The sequence below is a fragment of the Besnoitia besnoiti genome, chromosome VIII (assembly GCF_002563875.1).
Source record: "Besnoitia besnoiti strain Bb-Ger1 chromosome VIII, whole genome shotgun sequence".
In the NCBI taxonomy this organism is placed as follows: domain Eukaryota; phylum Apicomplexa; class Conoidasida; order Eucoccidiorida; family Sarcocystidae; genus Besnoitia; species Besnoitia besnoiti.
In genome coordinates, this window is record NC_042363.1 from 2,675,372 (window position 1) to 2,694,373 (window position 19,002).

The 19,002-nt window shown below is 55.0% G+C and overlaps 3 protein-coding genes across 3 annotated transcripts; 2 read left to right on the top strand and 1 right to left on the bottom strand.

Moving 5' to 3' along the window:
* Nucleotides 1-1,818: 1,818 nt before the first annotated feature.
* BESB_084950 (putative tat-binding family protein) lies at nucleotides 1,819-5,929 on the bottom strand (the record flags this gene model as incomplete). Its single annotated transcript, XM_029366845.1, has 8 exons — nucleotides 1,819-1,872; nucleotides 2,135-2,221; nucleotides 2,510-2,620; nucleotides 3,031-3,129; nucleotides 3,461-3,775; nucleotides 4,008-4,295; nucleotides 4,871-4,968; nucleotides 5,731-5,929. 8 exons carry the CDS (start codon nucleotides 5,927-5,929, stop codon nucleotides 1,819-1,821), a joined length of 1,251 nt encoding a protein of 416 aa, XP_029217305.1.
* A 2,137-nt stretch (nucleotides 5,930-8,066) lies between these two features.
* BESB_084960 (MutS domain V domain-containing protein) lies at nucleotides 8,067-14,887 on the top strand (the record flags this gene model as incomplete). The annotated part of the gene is made up of 11 exons (XM_029366846.1): nucleotides 8,067-8,342; nucleotides 8,741-8,876; nucleotides 9,048-9,175; nucleotides 9,848-10,022; nucleotides 10,609-10,787; nucleotides 11,107-11,331; nucleotides 11,747-12,106; nucleotides 12,517-12,802; nucleotides 12,986-13,217; nucleotides 13,763-13,919; nucleotides 14,291-14,887. The coding sequence occupies 11 exons, from the start codon at nucleotides 8,067-8,069 to the stop codon at nucleotides 14,885-14,887; spliced, it is 2,751 nt and encodes a 916-aa protein (XP_029217306.1).
* A 2,922-nt stretch (nucleotides 14,888-17,809) lies between these two features.
* On the top strand, nucleotides 17,810-18,834 carry BESB_084970 (uncharacterized protein; the record flags this gene model as incomplete). The annotated part of the gene is made up of 2 exons (XM_029366847.1): nucleotides 17,810-18,116; nucleotides 18,599-18,834. 2 exons carry the CDS (start codon nucleotides 17,810-17,812, stop codon nucleotides 18,832-18,834), a joined length of 543 nt encoding a protein of 180 aa, XP_029217307.1.
* Nucleotides 18,835-19,002: the final 168 nt, after the last annotated feature.

Genomic DNA, 19,002 nt, shown 5'->3' on the forward strand with positions numbered 1-19,002 from the left:
GAAACTCTGAAAAACATGCCAACTTTCTGCTAACACGTAAGCTCGGGAACTGAGCCGTATCGAAATGCCAAATGTGCGGAAGACACCCACGCAGAATACGTTTCGCGATCCTGGCCGCTACAGGGACGCACGCAGCGGTTCCTACGTTGTACATAGCACACGATCTGACTGCGGAATGTGCAGTTTCTTGCTCTGAAGATCTGCTGAGAGACCCGTTTTGTTGCAAAGTCTGAAAACAAGGCAAAGTGTAAGCCGGCTTCCACATTGCATTCCGGAATTTTCACACAATCTCCCGGTCACAGACGGCCGAACAGTCATTTCCTCTGCGCTTCGAGGTCACCTTCAGAAAAGTCGACAAGTGTGGGTCTTGCATCTCATTGCAAAAAACAAAGACACCCAATGTTCTTCATCCTCCCCTGTCGAAAATACCTCGGTTCATTTTTTCCAAGACTCCGACTGAACTGAAGTGTGCCTGAGATCCGGCTCTCCGGAGACCCATAGGTCGGAGGCCTCTCTGAGCCGCTTCCGCATCCGGGTGCGCCGCAGATGAATCCTTCGTGTCACACTCTTTTTGCCACTCTGCCTCCAACTTCGTTTACTTGGGCTCAAATTAGTTAGCGTGGATCTACGAATCGTCACTGTTTCGAGGATGCGACCTACCTCTGCACTCGCTGGTCGCAGGGGATCGACTTCCCCTTGTAGGGCTGCGGACTGCTGGCACACGATTAGCTTTCCACCTCTGGCTCGTATTACATCAGTGTTTTCAGTCTAGAAACGGAAAACAACGGCTCTTTGTGGTGTCGCTGTCTTCTCTCAGGCATAGGATGCGAATCGAACAATCTGGAAACGTGATGTCTAGAGGGATGACTGCGTCATCCCGCAACTGCGGCACAAGCACTTTCCCACGGGATGTCTATATGCGATACTCGTAGCCAGAATTCCGAATCCTAAAGGCTCGTACGTATGTACCAGGACTTCCACTAGTGCTTCGGGGAGCGGAATTTCACCTCTGTGCAGCGGGTGTTAAGAACACCCTGGCATAGAACCGCTGCTGTCAAATGGCAGACTGCCTCCTTCAATGCTGGTTCACGCAGCACTTGATGTTTAAACCTGACACACCGCCCACTTGTCACTGAAAACTACACGCGATGAGCTGCGCACCACGCAGGCCTGGTGCACTGCAGCCCAGAAGAGAAAGCCGCAGGCACTCTGGCCTCCGAGGCAAACCAGCCGATAAGTCACGTATAGAAGTTTGCATGCCTGAGCCGTACATGCATCTGTATGGAGGCAATAGGGTAGCGCTACAATCTACGTAGGTCGGCTCGCAGAAATGACTGACGACCGTGTGCTCGCGGCAGCGAGAAGAGTGGAGGGTGTTTTTTTTTGTGTCTCCTCGCGCGGAATGTCTCGGTTGAGCAACGAACTGTGCCGTTTAGATGCGCTACTACTTTCTGCGAGAATAATGAGCAGTTGATTACGAGAGACCAAGACCGGCAACGCTGCACGCTGCAGAGACAGCCACCGCGAGTTGCTGTGCTGGCGACTGTGCAGAGTGTTTAGGACAAAGAAAGAAACGCGAGCTGACGAAACGAAAGAAAGAGCCCGACTCTGACCACGGTCAGACGTGCATCGCATGCGCATAGAGTCCAAGCAGACAGATGTCGTGACCGAATGTATCTACACATGCGTTCATGTATACGTCCATGTGGGTGCAGACGTGAGGAGATGATTGAAAACAAGGCAATATACAAAGATACGCGACTTTCTTTCGAGACATGAAGGTGAGAGCCTTCTTCGAAGGCATGCTGCACCCGCGCATCACTTCCACAACTTGCGCAGAGACATGTTTTTCTCTGCGTCCTTCTTCATAACCTGCAACCCAGGCACACAGACATACACGCATATATATATATATATATATACATATATACGTATGCATGTATGACCGGACACAGGAGCAAACTATAGCTAGGCGCAACGTACTCCTACATATATATATGCACATGAGCTCTAAAAAGAACTATCTGCGAAGGAAGCGACGCACACTAATTAACGCGGTTCGCGCTCGTCGGACTCCACAGCAAAAGGCACCGAACCCGAATAAACACACGTCAGCGAAGAGAGGATATCTCACCTTAGCCACCGCCATCTCGAAATCTTCTTGCGTGACAAACATGCGGCGCTCACGGAGTGCGAACATTCCTGCCTCCGTGCAGACGGCCTAGACAAAAACAAAAGAGCCGCACACATAAAAGAAAAAAAAAGCAATGCCGAGGAAAGAAGCGATAAGGAAGGAGACGACACAGGCTAAAGCTTCACTCGCAGTGCGTCTCTGAGAGAGCGCACAGCGATGACGCGAAGTCCAACATCATGACAACGCGTAAGAAGAGAGGAGAGTTGAGAGGAGACGATACATAATACACACACACATACACAAAAGACGTCGAGGAGGCGCGCAGTAGCAGACAGAAAGAGAGCACAGAAAGCACGGCAGCCTCGATGGATTTACCTTGACTTCAGCTCCTGAAGCTCCGTTCATTTCTTGAGCAATCTTCTTCATGTCAATGCCACGCATCAGATTCATCTTTCGACTGTGGATCTTCAGAATCTGCGTTCGAGCCTGAAGGCCACGCGAAAGCGGAGAAAGAACACTGTGACAAAAAAACGTCCAGTAGGCGCATGCGCATGCATGAACACCAGACAAAATAGGAGGAACTCATTTTTTGTATTATATGTGCAGCTCGAGTCTTCACGCATTTTGACTGCCTACATGCTTTCACTTTGAAGAGCTCTCTCGCCCGCTAGCGGCTATATGCACCGAGAAACACTTTCTTTTCTAGCGTATCTACGGAGGACTTTGGGCCATCTTCGCAAGCTCTACATATGCATTTCGCCAGTCCTGTCACGGCGAGCAGGAAAACCAGGTACAGAAAAATAAATATGCATGCAGAGGCGCTTATGACGACGAAATTTAGGTGGTGCTTGCTTGAGCTGTGGAGGGACGTGAGAGCAGCATTAGAAGTGACGTACCTCAACATTTGGGTTAGGGAACTCGATTTTTCTGTCGATGCGACCGGGTCGCAGGAGCGCGTCGTCGAGGATGTCGATTCTGTTTGTGCACATGATCACCTGCAGGCGGAAAAAAAACCAAAGAAGCACTGAAACTTCCGAAGTGAAGGACAACATGCGCGACAGAAAGGAACTCCGACGGAAACCGCAGAAGATAAAACTCGCAGCGAAGCTCAGATAGAGAAACAAGGCGTCACGCACGCTTCCCCTGGGCCTCGTGTCCAACAGTCTCGCGCGCTCCACCTGTCCTGGGAGACAAAGCCCCTCTCTGTTCTTGTGTAATCGCGCGCCCTTTACGCCTCTCTACTGTTTTCTGTCTTTCCACGATTTCTTCGCGCGTCCTCTCTCTTTTCTTTCCCGTTCCGTCGTCTCTCCGGCGTCCCCTGCACACCTTGATGCTTTGCGTGGACTCGAAGCCGTCGAGTTGGTTGAGGAGCTCCATCATGGTGCGCTGCACTTCGGAGTCGCCGTGTTCGCCCTCCGTGCGCTGGCTGCCGATGCTGTCGATTTCGTCCATGAAGATGATGCTCGGCGCGTGCTCGCGCGCCATGACGAATAACTCGCGCACCATGCGACTGCCTTCGCCAATGTATTTCTGAACCAGCTCGCCGCCGCTCACGCGAATGAAAGTGCAGTCCGTGTGGTGTGCCACCGCGCGCGCGAGCAGCGTCTTGCCCGTTCCCGGAGGCCCGTAGAGCAGTACACCCTGCGCGCGCATGCAGCGAACGAAAAGCAAGACGCACAGGCCCCAGCGAGATGCAGAACGCTCTTGGCGAAAAAAAGCTGCTGCAAAAGACGCTGCAAGAACAACGCACTGCTGAACCTCTCGAGCTCCTCGCGACTGCGCACGCGTCTACGGAACATCACGGCCTGCTATCTCTCTCTTCTGCTCGTTCTTTCTGTCCCCATTGTCGCTGTGTTTCACCTCTCTCTCTCACCTTGGGCTGCGAAATTCCGAGGCTTTCGAAGAGCTCGGGGTGCTTGATCGGGAGCTCAATCACTTCCTTGACTTCCTTGACCTGTTGTTCGAGACCACCGACCATCTCGTAGGTGCTGTCAGGGACTTTCTCTACTTTCATGAGCGAGACGAGCGGATCAATCTTCGTGGGCAAAATCTTGTGCAGACAGTAGCTGTCATTGAGCAGCGCCACGCGCGTATTCACCGTACACTTTGACAAATCGATATTCTTCGCCACCTCGACGACGTACTTGCCCTCGGGATTGACCTGCATGCGCGGACAGACACACGCTCAGACAAATGAAGCTGCCCAGGAAAGCAGAGAAACAGAGGCTACAGTAAGTAGATACACCGCCAAACCCGACACCCAAGCAGGAGCTGGCGACCTATATCCGGAGACGAAGGCGAGCCCTCGGACGATTATCTTTGTTATATTGATGCATGGTGTAGTAGTTTCCAGCGTATAATTGAGAACCCAACATTTGTATCTATACGAATGACGAGAGAGAGAAGAGCGGACCATAACCACGGACAGAGAGAGTGAGAAGATGAGAAGGACGCCACAGCAGAAGTGGCGCAGAGAGAGAGAGGCGACGCAGGCTGGAGTCCACCGAGGCCGGGGAGCCACACGCGCGATTCCACCCGGCTTTGAATAACTCGCTGAGTGCTTGTGCGATAAGCAGATCAAAGCAGCCTCAATGAAGGCAGAGACAAAGAGAGGCAGCGTGGAGAGGCACGGAGCTGAGCACGCTTCTTCGACGAGAGGACGCTTAGGAGCCGCAAGGTGCATCTCAGCTCACACGCCAGGCAACTCCGCCGACCGACCGGCGCGGAGCCTCCTACCTTAACGAGAACTTTGTTGCGACCCATGACCTTGACGACTTCTCCCACGTAGCTGCCCGGCTCCAGCAGCACCTGGAGTTCGTCGCGGAGCTCGCGAACTGCGAAATACACAAGAAAATTCAGCCCTGCAGACCTCACCTCCACGTTCTCAGAGTGCCTGCTGTCTGGCCGCGTACGCTTCACACGGCCTTCTCTCTGAAAGCTTTTTCAGCCGCCCGCGGAGGCTTGCCGTCTCTGCGCGGTTGCGCCCGTTCCGCGCTCAGCGCAGCGGCGCCCCTCCCTCGCCTATCCAGTAAGCTACAAGAGGAAGGGAGGTGTCTCTTCAACACCTCAGAGAAAAAAAAACGCAGAGAAACGCCGGCGTGCGCAGGCGCAAATCTCCTCTCGAGTCCGCGACGACTAAGAGGTTTTTGAAGCTCTCTTCTTGAGCACTGAGACCAAATATCGCCACGTGTCCTGCTTCACCTGTCTGTGACCCATCCGCTCTCTCCCGCTCTCCCAGTCCACGAGAAGAAGCAAATGCTGTAACCGGCTCGCTGCAGACACTGCGGCCTGCTTCAGCGAGTGTCGTTAACGTTCGCATGTATCCACCCGTCATCGCTCAGATGCATATCTACACATATGTATAGTGACTATCCACAAAGAGGAAGGAGCACTCCCTGGGGACGCGTCTCGCGAGACTAGAGACTGAAGATGAGAGAAGGACGCGCTTCCACGTTGCCGCGGCTACCGCGCGCTTTTCAGGCCTCTCACGGACTACGCGTGACTCACAGTTCACCCTTCCCTTCGCTACTCCAATCCGTCTGCATTCCTCCATGTTTTCTTTCGCTCTGCTTCGCACGCGCTGCAGCGGCACGCACCTCGAGAGTTGAGTTCGTTTCGCTGCGCCTCGAGCCGTCTTTTGTCTTGGCTCTTCTCGTTGATGACACGCTGCAGGTCATCGATTTTCTGTTCGTAGTAGTGACGCAGTCCTGCGTTTGCTTCCTCCTTCTCCAGACCCTCACCGCCCGCAAGTTTCGGCGGAAACGACGGCGGAAGTGGCCCCGCTGGCGACGACATCGTGCCGCGATCTCGCACACTGCCAGTCGAGCGGAGAAAGGGAAATTCTTCGCGCCTCCTCTTCGCCCGCAGAGGCCGCACGCACAACTACACTCACTCGCGACGAGTCGTACGCCGAGAAAACACTGGCACTGACCACTCAGAGAATGAAATCCTTCAGAAAGACACCCAATACGAGCGGGACGGGAGGTGTCTTGTCAGCGGAAAGGCGGAGACATACACAGACTGATACAGGGGAAACGGCGCTTGGAAACGAGAAGAAAACGTACAGAACGCAGGGATGAAGAGGCGAAGGGAGGATAGATGGAGTGTCTCAGCTAGAGAAAAGAGGACGGCTGGCGTTGCACCAGATGGGCAGACGGGCGCGCGAGCCGCGAAAAACGGAAAAAACGGCAGCGAGCCGCCTGAAGTCAGCAAAGTCGCACGCGTTCGGTGCACGCTCTCGTGAAGCAACTCAGGCGTACGTGCAGCTGAGAAAGGAAGGAATGCCTTTCTTTAGAGAAACGCAGCTCGACTTTTGGAAGTTCTGTCTGCATGCGCGCCGCACCGCAAGTCATACAAGAAGTATCAGCCTCTTTAGCCTCCTGCAGCCCGTCTGCGCCTCTCTTTCTGCCTCCGAAGGCGACTCCTGGCTTTCAAGCACTTGCGCTGTCGGTCTGTGGAGATCCTCCGCCGTTCGATACGGTTCATCAGTTACGAAAAAGAAAACTAACCGCGCGCAGAGGCCCCAGATGAAGTCGTTCGGCAGCGCCGTCCGCAAAAAAGGCAGCAGACAGCCCGAGTGCAGTGAAACGCGTTGCGCAAAGAAGGTACCAAACGGTCGTCGCCTTCAACCCCAACAGCGACAGCGAGAGGCGCGCAGGGGAACGACAACCTCGCACTCACTGCAGGAAGTTTTTTCCGTGCAAATCGAGCGATTCGCAAAGTCTCTCGACTTTGCGCATGTCTGCCGCACCCGAGCGTAGTGCCTTAGCGGAAAAGGACTCCATTCTCGCTCGAAAAAACCCACACTCGAGACGCATTTACAAAAGGCCCGGAGGACGGACGTGCCTGTGACGGCGACTTACCAAATAGTGAATGCAGAAGAGCTTTTAACGGAGAATAACATACACACACGCGACGGACTTCCGCGCGAGCATCGGATTTTGACCTCCCGCGTGTTGGACGGTGTGAGACGGTCTATACACTCTTCTTTTAAGCCGTGTCTCTCTGTTCCCTCTCACGTGTCTCGTCTTCTCGTTTATAGTCGCTCTTTTCCATTTCTCTCAATTTCTCCCGGGCTGTCTCCGCGTGAGTTTGGTATCTCTTCTCCAAATGCTGTGGTCGGTGCTCGGGCGGTGGCGGGTCGCACGCGTGTCTCTTGTCCGACTTTTCGCTGTTTTTCTGCTCTCAGCTCAGGCGCTCCCTAGCATTCGCCCTCCGTTGTCTTGTCCGGTTGCAAAAATCCTCGAGAAAAGGAGGCAGATTGTCCCAGACACACAACCTTGCCAAATGCCATCGCACAAATTCCGCCCGCCTGATGGCTGTGCGTGCTGTCTGGCGAGTCTCGAGTGAGTCGTCTTGGAACTCTCTCTGATTTCTCAGCTTCTCCTCTGCGTGTCCCTCTATCCTTCTTTCCTCTTTCTGTTTGCGGCAAACTTTTCTTTCCCTTCCTGCGGAGACAGGGAGCACATTCAGTGTAGAACGGCTTTCCAGGTCTCCGTGATTTTTTTTCTGCGTACGCGCGGAGAGCGATGCCCGGTGCGAGGCTGGAACGCGAGGACTTTTAACACGTTTCTTTCTCTCACACGACAGAATCGTCCTGAACGGCAGAGAGGATTTTGAGAGGAAGCAAGGGCTTTGATTCCTTCCGTCGTCCGCCCTCTGTGCGCTGCAGTGCCTCCTGACACAAGCCCCGCGAACTCTCCTCTCTGGTTCCTTCTCGCCGTCTTCAAGGCCGTCTCTCGACCTACAGTACCTTTGTTTTGTCACTCTCCGCCTTTACTGCTCTCGCTTTCTCTCCGTCTGCGCGTGTCTGCCTTCCAATCGCGGCCTCTCCTCGCCGGACTGCTCCCGGTCGCTCTCAGTTCCATTTCGTTTCCCTTCTTCCTTCTCTCTCTGGCGTCGCCTCTGTCTGCCGTTTTCCGCCTCTGTCGAGATGTTTGCGGCCTTCGCCGGCGACCGGGGCTCACCCGCGGGCAGCGAGAGCCTCGCGGACGGTTCGCCGTCTTTCGGGAGAGAAGAAGAGATGGAAGGCGATGAGGTCCTCTGCGCAGTTGAATTCAGCAAAGGCGCTGGCGGAGGCGCGAAGGGCGCCGGCGCAGGTGTCAACGTCATTGGTGTCTGCCTGTTCGATCGCCGCGCCTTCAAAATTCAGTTCTGCGAAATCGCCACGAGCAACGACCTCGCGATCCTCGAAGCTTTCCTGCTGCAGGTAGCCTGCGACAGCATGCCCAGCTCCACGCACCCTCGAGAGAACGCGCTGGCGGACTCCGGGTCAGCTGTCACCACGCGAAAGAAAAAGACACACCCCATCCTGGAGGAACTTCTCGACGCTTGAGCACCCTTAAAACACAGAAAGACACGTGAATGCGAAAAAGTCAAGAGCGCCAGTTTTCCTCCACGTAGCGCGAGCGCGCGGCCTCCGCATCCTGCTGCCTGTGCAGCGCGGTCGCTGTCTGTAACCCTATACTTTAAACGCCCGAGTCTGTCTTTCTGCAGCGGAGACTGCGCCGCGCGGATGGCAGTTTGAGCTGCAAGCGCGGCAGATTTCTCTCGCGCGCGCCTCGCCGTGCAGGATTCCTTTTCGCCGCTGTTCTCTTTGTGTTTCAGGTACGGCCTTCGTGCGTGATCTCAACCGAGGCGGGTGGCGCGAACGCTGCAGGCGAGGGCTGGCAGAAGAAGTTGGAAGACCTCGTCGCGAGCTGCGACAGCGAGTTCATTCGCGTTAAGAAGAGCGCTGCAGACAGTGAGTTCTCACTTCGATGCTTCACCTTGCCTTCGCCTCTTTTTGCGTGTGCAGTTCGGTGTGCGCCTGACCCGAGGCGTGTGCCTCCGCCGCGTCTCTCTGGGCGACTCAGCCTGGCGCACTCGACGCTCGCCATTCAGATCTCGTTTTTCTTTGCCCTCTTTTTTTCAGCCTCGAGTCTGCATCAGGATCTGGCGACGCTTCTGACACCCGACGACTCGATAAAAAACCACATCTCTAGGGAACTCCAGCTAAAAACTGCGTCTGCCGCCTGTGCGGCTCTTCTTTCGCACGCCCGGGTAAACACAATCATCCAGCGGATGCGTTTGCATCTATCTTCCCATTTCGAGCGAGCTACCTCTCTTTCTCTAATTACACGTATATACGCGGCGTATGCTGAAATTCATATTGCGTACCTCTAGTGTCTGGCGCAGCGTTACGCTGTTGGTTGGTGCCGCATGCAAGACGCGAAATCCAGCGTTTTTTGCGTAAGGGAATTCGTGTGTGAAGCGCAGCGCATGCAGGAGAAGGGGATTCTTGTTGGCGTCGTCTGCGGGTAATTAGAGTTTTTTAAATTAGAGGCGATTTGACTGTACGTTGCTTGTACTCGATGCGCGTGTATGTATACAGGTATATTTCTATATCCACCTATATGTATCTATATACAGTTATATTGTCACATATATTGCAGTGCAGGTGCCTGTGGATCGAGGATGCGCGAGTTTGTCTTTGCCGCGCCCGAGAGAAGATCCGTTTGTGAGAGAATTAAACCGAGTGTATAATTTGGGAGATGGGGAACGCCAGTCTGTATCGAGACTATCTGCACCACCCTCAGTATTCCACCTAATGGTGTATATCGTTCTCCACTGAATTGCGTGCCTCCACGATGCGGACTCGAACCCGCGCGGGTCTTATAGGGGCGTCTCTCTGCATGCATATATATGCCGAGTTCGCTGCGTGCGTGTGCGCAGCTCCTCAGCGACGACATTTACAACAATCAGTGCACGTTGGAGACCTACCCGTTGGATCTGTACTTGCGGATTGACGCCGCGGCTGCGGCGGCTCTTTACCTCTTCCCCACGTCGCAGGCGCAGCAGCAAGTCCTTCTCCCTGCAGCCGCCAAAGGAGGCTCGGGCGCAGCGCGAGGTGAGCAGGAAACCCCGACAGGAGGCGCGTGGCGCGTGTTCATAAAGGCTTTTGAGCGTCTGAATGCTTGTAACCCACATATACTCGGGTTCTTCGGGCATACAGAGGTGTACGTTCTCTTTCTACCAGCTGTCGGCGTAGTATCTCAGACACTCTATGTATGCTTGATAGACCGCCTGTGTCGCCTCTGCGCGTGCGCGGCGCGGGCAATATGGAGGCGTGCGCCGAGAGAGGCAGCCTCTTTTCTTCGGCTCTCTGTGAAGGCGTGGATGGTCTGGGGGGTCGCGCGTCGGGCCTTCCAGAGGTTGGAGGCGTGGCTTCTGCACCTGCTTGTCTTGCTCCTCTGGCGCCTCTGGTCTTCAGCGCTTGTGCCAAGTTCTTTATGGCTGCAGTACACCATCGCCCCACTTGACAGGTTAAGAGAGCTGAAAGTGTTGGATTTCCGTACCACGGTATTCGTGATTGCTTGGAAGCTGGAAGACGGATTCGTTATTAAGCTTCAGGTAGTCCTGGACACTGAATCCATGAGCGTCCGAGGGCGGTCTAAAGGTTCCTCGAGTATTCGCGCGCGTCGGGTTTTTCTCAGCTTCCTCGCTCGCCGCGGCAGTCTCTGCGGGCGGCGGCGTGTCGAGCATCTTCGCATTGATCAGCCGGTGGTGCACCACGCAGCTCGGCGCGCGGCGCCTCTTCACCTGCATGGCGCAGCCTCTCGTGGACAAGGCGCAGATTGAGCAGCGCTACGACATCGTCGAGATCTTCCAGAGAGTACGTGAAGGCGGGCGGCTCACGCGTCGGGGAAAAGGCCGGCAGGCAGAAGGCGCAGTCTGGTTTTCACATGCGGCCATGACTCAAAAAGGGCGGGACGAGCAGACGCGAGCACCAGATGTCGGAGAAAACTCAGTTTTTGTTCTGCATTTGGGAGTGGTCACGCATGGGCTCTGTATCGTACACCAAGTACTAGCTTGATGGTGATGAAGCCAGTGGCGGCGAGACTCCACAGGCGTCATGCGACGCGAATTCCCCAATCGTTGAGCGACCGGAGAGAGGTTTACTTTTTCTTCTTTCTCTTCTCCGCTCCGCGCAGGACGAGGCATTTCGCAGGCAAGTCTTCTGCTCGCACTTTAAGCACGTGACCGACCTGGATCGCCTGGCGGGTCGCTTCCATCGCCTGGCGTCTGCGACAAAAGATCTCGAGGACGAGACGGCAACCTTCGCCAGTGGAAAAAGGAGCATTTTCTCTCGCGTGAAGCTCACCCTCGAGGACCTTGTGAAGCTCTACGACTGCGCAGTCGAGTGCACATCCCTCGAGGTAAAGCAGCTGCCCAGAGCCGAATCTACGCCCTCTCTGTGTTTTCGTTTCGCTTCCGTCTACATTTGGCTACGCGTAATCGGTCCGCCATCCAGTTGCATCTGCACACTCGTCATGCTCGCGGGGCTCTTGTGCTCCGTGGCCGCGTGCTCCTTTTCATTCCATTAAAACCTTTTTCCGCTTAGAACTGGAAAATCCGTTCTGGTTACGCACGTGCAGTTGAAGCATCTGGGGTGCGTCGGGAGTGCGTGGCTCGATAGCGTCTCAAACACAGAAAGGCTTGAAGTAGTAACTGGTGTCGTCGCGCGCGCATACAAAGCCACATATGCATTCATCGTCTCAGGTCTGTGTCTGTTTTGAGTTTGTCGCCGTCTGCTGAGTTCGTCGGTGTCTTTTTTCCCGATTGTCTTACCAGTCGTCGCTTCGCGGATACGAGGGCGCTCACCGCGCGTCCCTGGAGAAGATGTTTGCGGCACCTTTGTCGGAGATTGTGAAGAGTTTTGGGAGCTTCATCAACTTGATCGAGTTCACAATCGACATGGAGGAGGCGAAGCGCGGCTACTTTGTGATCAGTCGGCGCTTTGAGCCGCAGCTCGCGGAGCTCCTGGATAAGAAAGATGACATGCGCAGGCGTATGAACCGCGAAAGGCAGAAAGCGGAAGACGAGATCCCCTTCACGTGCCGAAAACGCGACGCGGAAATCGTCAAACTCGTCGAGGATAACACCATGGGCTTCGTTCTCCGCGTCACCAAAAAAGACCAGCCAGCTGTGCAGGTACTCGGAGAAAAGCCGCAAAAACATCCGGGTGCATGTACACTCGACTCAGTCTCTGTATCTGCATGCACTGCAGCTGTATGTACACTCGAACATCCGCGCGCGTACAGGCCAGCATAGACATTTACGTGTATATATGCACATAACCAGCTCGCGAATCTTCCATCTATAATCATTGAGGAGATGCAAATAATTCGTAGGCCGTCTGCAGCGGCGATTCTCGAGTACTTACCTTGTTTCTGTATCGCTCTCCACTGTACGCACAAGATGCATCATTGGGAAGCTGGCTACGATTCAGGGCTCTGAAGCGAGTCTTCTGTATTTGTCTGCCGTGTGCGCACGTCTCGCACTGTTTTTTTTCCTCTCACGCTGCGTCTCGCCATCTTGGTGCCCCCCTCCCTCCCCCCCAGGGCTACCGAGGTCGCTACCATCAAGTCCGTTTAAACAAGAGCGAATTTATTTTCACAACTTCGGAGTTGAAGGCGCTCTGCCGCGAGTACCAAGACGTCTGCGAGGCGTACGAAGAGATGCAGAAGTCCTTGGTTGAGAAGGCGCTCCTCGTCGCCGCGTCCTACTGGCCTCTCGTGGAGAAGCTCGCGGAGCTCCTCGGCATGCTGGACGTGCTGGGCGCTTTCGCCGCTGCTGCAAACTCCGCGCCGATTCCCTACGTCCGCCCAAATATCGTGGAAGGCGAAGGTGCGCGAGTCTAGTAGCGGATGAGTCACCGAAAACATAGCTTAGGCTGTGCGACCCTGTCTGCTGCGCGGCGTCGTGTTCCTGGGCGAGAGGCCAGGAGGCGCGGGGTGCGTTGGGTTGCACTGAGTCGGATGTTTTTTTTTCCTTAAAAGCTTCTCTCGACTTTTTCCTTTTTTTCCCCAGGCGCCGGCCTCGCGCTGAAGGGCTCGCGGCACCCGCTCCTGGAGATTCAGCCCGGGAGCTCGTCCTTCATCTCGAACGACGTTCAGCTGGACCGGAACCGGCGCCTCATCATCATCACCGGGCCCAACATGGGAGGAAAGTCCACATACATTCGCCAAGTCGCGCTGACGGTTATCATGGCGCAGATGGGGTGTTTCGTCCCCTGCGAAAGCTGCACTCTTCCGATCTTCAAGTATGCCCTGAAGGACCACGCGCAGCTTCGGCACACACGCCTCGCTCGCACGTCTTCTAAACCACCTCGCAGTTGCGCGTCCATACTTCTCTATATTCCATTATACACACGCGTGCATATGCGTGTATGTATAATTCTGCGCGTAACTGCATGCGCATGCGCCACACCGCTGGTATATAGATAAATACATGTGTATCTAAAAGGGTATGTACGCATGCTTTGGTGCGTGGGGGGTCGGGTGCTTCAAGAGGGGTGCGACGGACGCGAGCGCCGCCTGCTTCGCGAAAACGCCCCTCTTTCTTGGAACGACAAATGAATTTCAGTCTGTGTGCATACATCGACTTGCGTGACGCTCTCTGTTGGGAGGGTGGGAGCGAGGCTGCGCGTGACGGCGTCCTCGAGGACTGCGACGCAGGTATATTTACAGAAAATTCGAGAAAATGGAAAAAAAGTCCGCTCAGACTACCTGCGCAGTCTCGCCTGCGGGCACAGACGGTGGAGCACTTTTCACTCGAATAAACATACACTTTGTTTTCTTTTTCCAGGCAAGTTATCTGCCGCGTCGGCGCTTCCGATATCCAGTTGCGGGGCGTCTCGACATTCTTGGCTGAGATGGCAGAGGCTGCGGCGATTCTGCGCAACGCAGACGAGCAGAGTCTCGTCGTGATTGATGAACTCGGCCGAGGCACGTCCACCTACGAGGTAGGTCGCGCGCGCCTTCGTCGCCGCCAGCCGGGGGAAGGAAATCCGCTCTTTTTCCTCCCGCCAGCGAGGCCGCGTGCCGGCTGTCTGCCCTGTCTCCGGCGAGATAACGCCTCATATGACCATAAATATAATATATACATATACATATATAATTCACTAAGTATATGAGTATTTTTGGATATTTGTGTCAGTTTTCTTTTATGTGCCGCGTATTTGGTCGTGAGAAGGTCCTCCAGTCGCGCCCAGTCGTGCTCGTGGATCTTGCGTCGCAGGAGCCTTCTGTAGACGTTTTCTTTCGCGAGCGGCCTGCAGGTGCAACGAAGTGTCACGCATGCGAGGACGAGCTTGCATGGTGTCTGTTTTCCCAGGGTTTCGGGTTGGCATGGGCGATTGCGAAGCACCTGGCCGCGGAGGTGAAGTGTCTCTGTTTGTTTGCGACGCACTTCCACGAGATGGGGCATCTCGCCGCGGAAGTCGCGACAGTCGTCAACGTGCACGTCTCCGCGGCCGTCGACGAGAAGAGTCGCAAACTCGCTTTCCTGTACCGCCTTGTGCCCGGCTGCGTTGACCAATCCTACGGAGTGCATGCGGCGGAGTTTGCCGGGCTCCCAGAGAGCGTCGTCGCTCGCGCGCGCCTCAAGTCTGCGGAGCTCGAGGCCGTGGAACGCGCGGAGAAGGCGCGAAGTCTTCTGCAGACGCAGCCTGAGGGGGAGGCGGAGGCGCCCGCCGCGGCAGAAGAGCGCGCAGCGCGCAAGCGACGCTGCAAGGCGCGCGAGGCCGCCTTCGGGGAGCTCGCCAACACTTTGAAGCGCCTCTGCGAAGCCCCCGACGCCCAGAGCTTCGTCTCAGCCGCCGAGAAGGAGAAAGAACACATCAAACAATGCACAGACAGCGCCGCCCCAGACACCTGGAAAGAACAAGAAGCCGCGACGCGCGCCGCAGCCGCGCAGGGCGTCGCCGCGTAGTCCGGTGCCTCTGAAGGGGCATGCAAGGGCGGGTGTGTGTTTCGTCAGATGCCTCTTTTCCTAAGTGATGAACGATAATGCATCTTTTAGACTTCCCTGTAGTATGCGGGCAACGAGTATGTGCACGTAAGCGTGGCTTCTGTTACGCATGCATGGGGTGTGGATGTTTGGCAATATCTTTTTTCTTTCAATTCACCCCGCGTGATGGCAGGGCCTGACTCCCCTTCGCGTGTCTATCGATGCAGTCTTTGTTCGCTTTTTCTCTGTGGACAGAATCGCCATTCACAGTGGGCAAGTGGGAGGTTCAAGCGCGGTGCACGAACGAGCCCGCAGGGACGAGAGAGCCGAACTCAGAATGCAAAGCGGAGCAGGGGGCAGATGGGGAGTGCCTCCGTGTGCGGGTGGTCGTCCTGTGGAGTCTATTCGGCCTGCAGAAGATGAAGAGAGAGGCGTGGAGAGGAGGGAAAACGCGGGGTTAACTCTCTATGTGGCGCGACTTGTCTTTTATCGCTCCGCAGCACCGTAGTGGATTTTTTGCTGCTGATGGAGGCGCGTGGTTCAATTTTTTTCGCTTTTCGGATGTCTCGTCGCCTGTGTGTTCCTTTGCCGCGCCACACGTGTGTCAAGAGTGGCGCGTTCTGTGCAGATTGGTAGAATGGGGGTCTGTAGAGGGAAGCTTTGTTGTCTGCATGCAGTCTTTTGTTAGGTGTCAAGCGTATTGTTCATGGTAGGCTTCGCCTTCTGCACCTGAGCAGTGCCCTCAGGAGCGCCGCGCCTCCAAGGAGAACCTTGATCGTCTAGATAATTCAAGACAAACTACTTCAGCTCCGCTCTCCATTGCAGATCTCGGCAAGCGCCTCGCACTCTGCCGCAGGTCTCGGGGTGTATTCAGATGATGCTTGATAGAGGCTTGACGCGCACAGTCGGTTCCCCAGGCACCTCACTCAAACTCTCCGCGTGAGGCGCCGGCCCCTAGTTGTGTCTTGCTTTGTGCTCACGCGCCGTTCACGCGAATGCCCACGCTTTCTTTCTGTGTGGTTAGTATACGGAGAGTTCAGACGCCGTCAGTGTGCGAGACGCGCAGCCGACGCGGCGAGTTCGGCTGCGCTCAGGTAGTGCACGTAATTAGACCTTGATTCAATATAGAGGTGTTTATTTATATATATTTATATGTATGGGCAGAGGTTTACATAGTGAATTGGGGGTCAATCCGTAGTGCGCCTTGCACATACACAGATATTTGCTTTTGCGCCAGCGTGGCCGTCTGCGGTCTTTTAAGCGCATGCACGTGGCTTTGCATGCGTGGAAATAATTATGTAAATTTATACTTATGTATTAAGGGAGTGAGATAGCTACGAAAATAGATGGCAGAAAGAAGGAAAGATCTGCACCCTAAGCGGTGTGCAGCTGAGCACTCCCGCACTCTCTAGGCGCAGGGGTGCTTTGTTTACTTCTTTGCGCGTGGGCATCGCAACGCAAACCGCCTCTCCACGGTGCCGTAAGAACCTTTCTGCCACGCTTTCGCTATCTATTCTTGCCGGGAAGAAGAGAAGTAGCTTCTCTAGCGGTTACACACAGAAGGGGAGTGTATGCAGCGTGAATGGGGCAGAGGAACGCGCACCATTTTGGCGCCTTGTGGAAACGCGAGTTCTCTGCGTCGGTTTTAGTTGTATTGCCCGCCACCGTACACAGCCAGAAATAACTTCTACAGACGAGGATAGGCAGGGAGACACGACTCTAGCGGTGTGTATTTGCAACGAAGCACGATTAATTGTTTGTATCATATATCGATGCACAAGGTAGATCTCCTTACGCCGCGACTTGAAAGCATGCACGGTGTGCGTGTGCTTCTTTCCTCTCTCCGCGCTCGTCTAAGTAGACAGTTTTGCGGGTCTGACGATTAGGAGGGCCCTTGGGTTGGGAAGCATGTGCGAGTTGGCCTTACATGCGATAAAGTCCTTTCAAAAGGACAGCGAGGAGTACGGTACGAACGCCCTGCGCAAACCCCGAGAGTGAAGCCTCACTTCGAGCACACCGCAAAAGGCGACAAGCGTTGCATGAGATCCTGTAGATGCAAAACAAAACAACGAATCCCGAGAAAGAAGTTAACCGAAGATGCGCTTACGTGTTGAACGTACGCAGCGGCGACCTTGCGAAGACGGAGTGCCTTAAACGCGGCGCATGCAACGCTTGCCAGCCGGCGAGAGGACTGCCTCGAAGATTCCCGTTTTGCAGCGCGAAACGCGATCTTCTTTTTCAGGAGCATTCCCTTGGCTTCTTTTGCATTCTATTCACTTTACTGGCTCGAGATGGTTGTGTGCGTGTGGCTGTCTCGTCTGATCAGACACGCTGCCGCGCCTTCTGCCGTCTCCTGCCCCCCGGCCTTCTCGCATTTCGCGTGTCTCGCGAATCCTCGCAGTCGCTTCGTTTCTCTTCCTTGCTTTTTTTTCTTCATTCTCTTACCTCCTCTCTCTTGTGCCTTGGGTCAGGTCTCGTGGATGCCTTGTTTTGGCCGTTTACGGTGGTCTGAATGCCGGCAGCGAGCGTCGACGCCTAGGAAAGGAATCAGTTTTCCCGCTTGTTCTTGACGTATTTCCTCTTCTCTTCGAGTTCTTCCCGTCTCCGACAACTACGGCGTTGCTCCACTTCGTCTCGCTTCAACCTCTCGCTTTCACTGCCTTTTTGGTGCTCACTCGGTCGCCCATCGCCTGTCTCGAAATTCGCAAGTCTCTCGCCGCGCTTCCTCTCTCTGCGCCGTTTCTGTCTGTTCTTCTACTCCCCTCTTTGGCGGCCCCCTTCTTTCTTCTCCTCTCTTTTACTCCTTTCTCTCGTCTTCTCCGCATGCGCTCCTCCCTTCTCGTCTCTTCTCCCCTTCTCTGTCCGCGGATTTTCTGCATTTCCTCTCCTTTTTCACTTTTTTCGATGGCATCGACTGCCTCGGGGCGGGCGGCGGCCGCCGCGGCGTCTGCGGCGCTCGCCTCGGCGCCAGGCAGCTGGGGGAGTCGCTCAAAGCTCGTCTCAATCATGGCGCGCAGCATCTGCTTGCTGACCGGCTTCGGCTTCACCTACTCCTTCGCGAACCCTGACGACGACACAGTCTACGAGATGTTTCCTCTTGAGACGCAGAAACGCTTCGCGATGGTGAACCTTTTCCACGTCGAAAAGGACAAGGCGAAAGAGTTCGAGGCCCGAGCCAAAGACTGCTCGCGCTTCAACCAACAGCAACAAGGTGAGACAACGCAGTAATAACACAGGCACATACTGCGGCCTATTTAAGTATACGACTACATATACATATATCTGTGTATTACATATATATATATATATATGTTTATATACGCATCTATATGTGAAGGTGTACATCTATATACATATTTGAGTATATATTATGGGCAGATTTGCAGCGGAAGGGCGGGTTGATGCAGGGAGACGCGCTGGGTGTCGTGCTTTTTTAGGCTGTTTCAACTAAGAGAGCGAGGGGCGAAGCCCAGGTGCAGAGAATCTCTGGCGGAGGGAGTGAGGGTGGCGCTGGCTATGCAGGGAAGAAGAGGGGCGGCAGAAAATAAGAAAGTGTGTGGAGGGAATTTGCCTTGATTCTGTACGTCACGGTGCATTCGTGTTTGCTTCCTTCTTCTCTCCCCGCGTTTGTCGCGTCGCGCCTGCCTGTCTTGCTGCCACACCGAGGCCTCTACGCGTGTGCGTGCGGCGCAGGATATCTGTATACGCGGCTGCTGCGCGCGAAGGACGCGGCAACGGCCCCGTATCAGTACCTTCAGATCACTACGTGGCTCACGATGGAGGACTTTCTGCTAGCTCGTGATAAGCCAGTTGGCGCGCAGCTGCGCAAGAATCTCCCGGCCTCGGGCGCGCCGCCTCTCCTCTACCAAAACGTCGCAGACGACACGAAGCACTCCCCGACAGCTGCGCACGCCTATCCTCGAGCTTAGCGCCGAAAAAGCGACAAAGCCGCGACACACAGCGAGCTAATCACCGTGCGCGCGGACTCTCCGCGGGCGCCCGCCAGCTGCACACACCCAAGAGCAGCCTCTCGGACCGAAGCGCCTCCACGCAAGCATGCGAGTGTGTCTCCAAATTTACTTGGGGATTCATCTGCA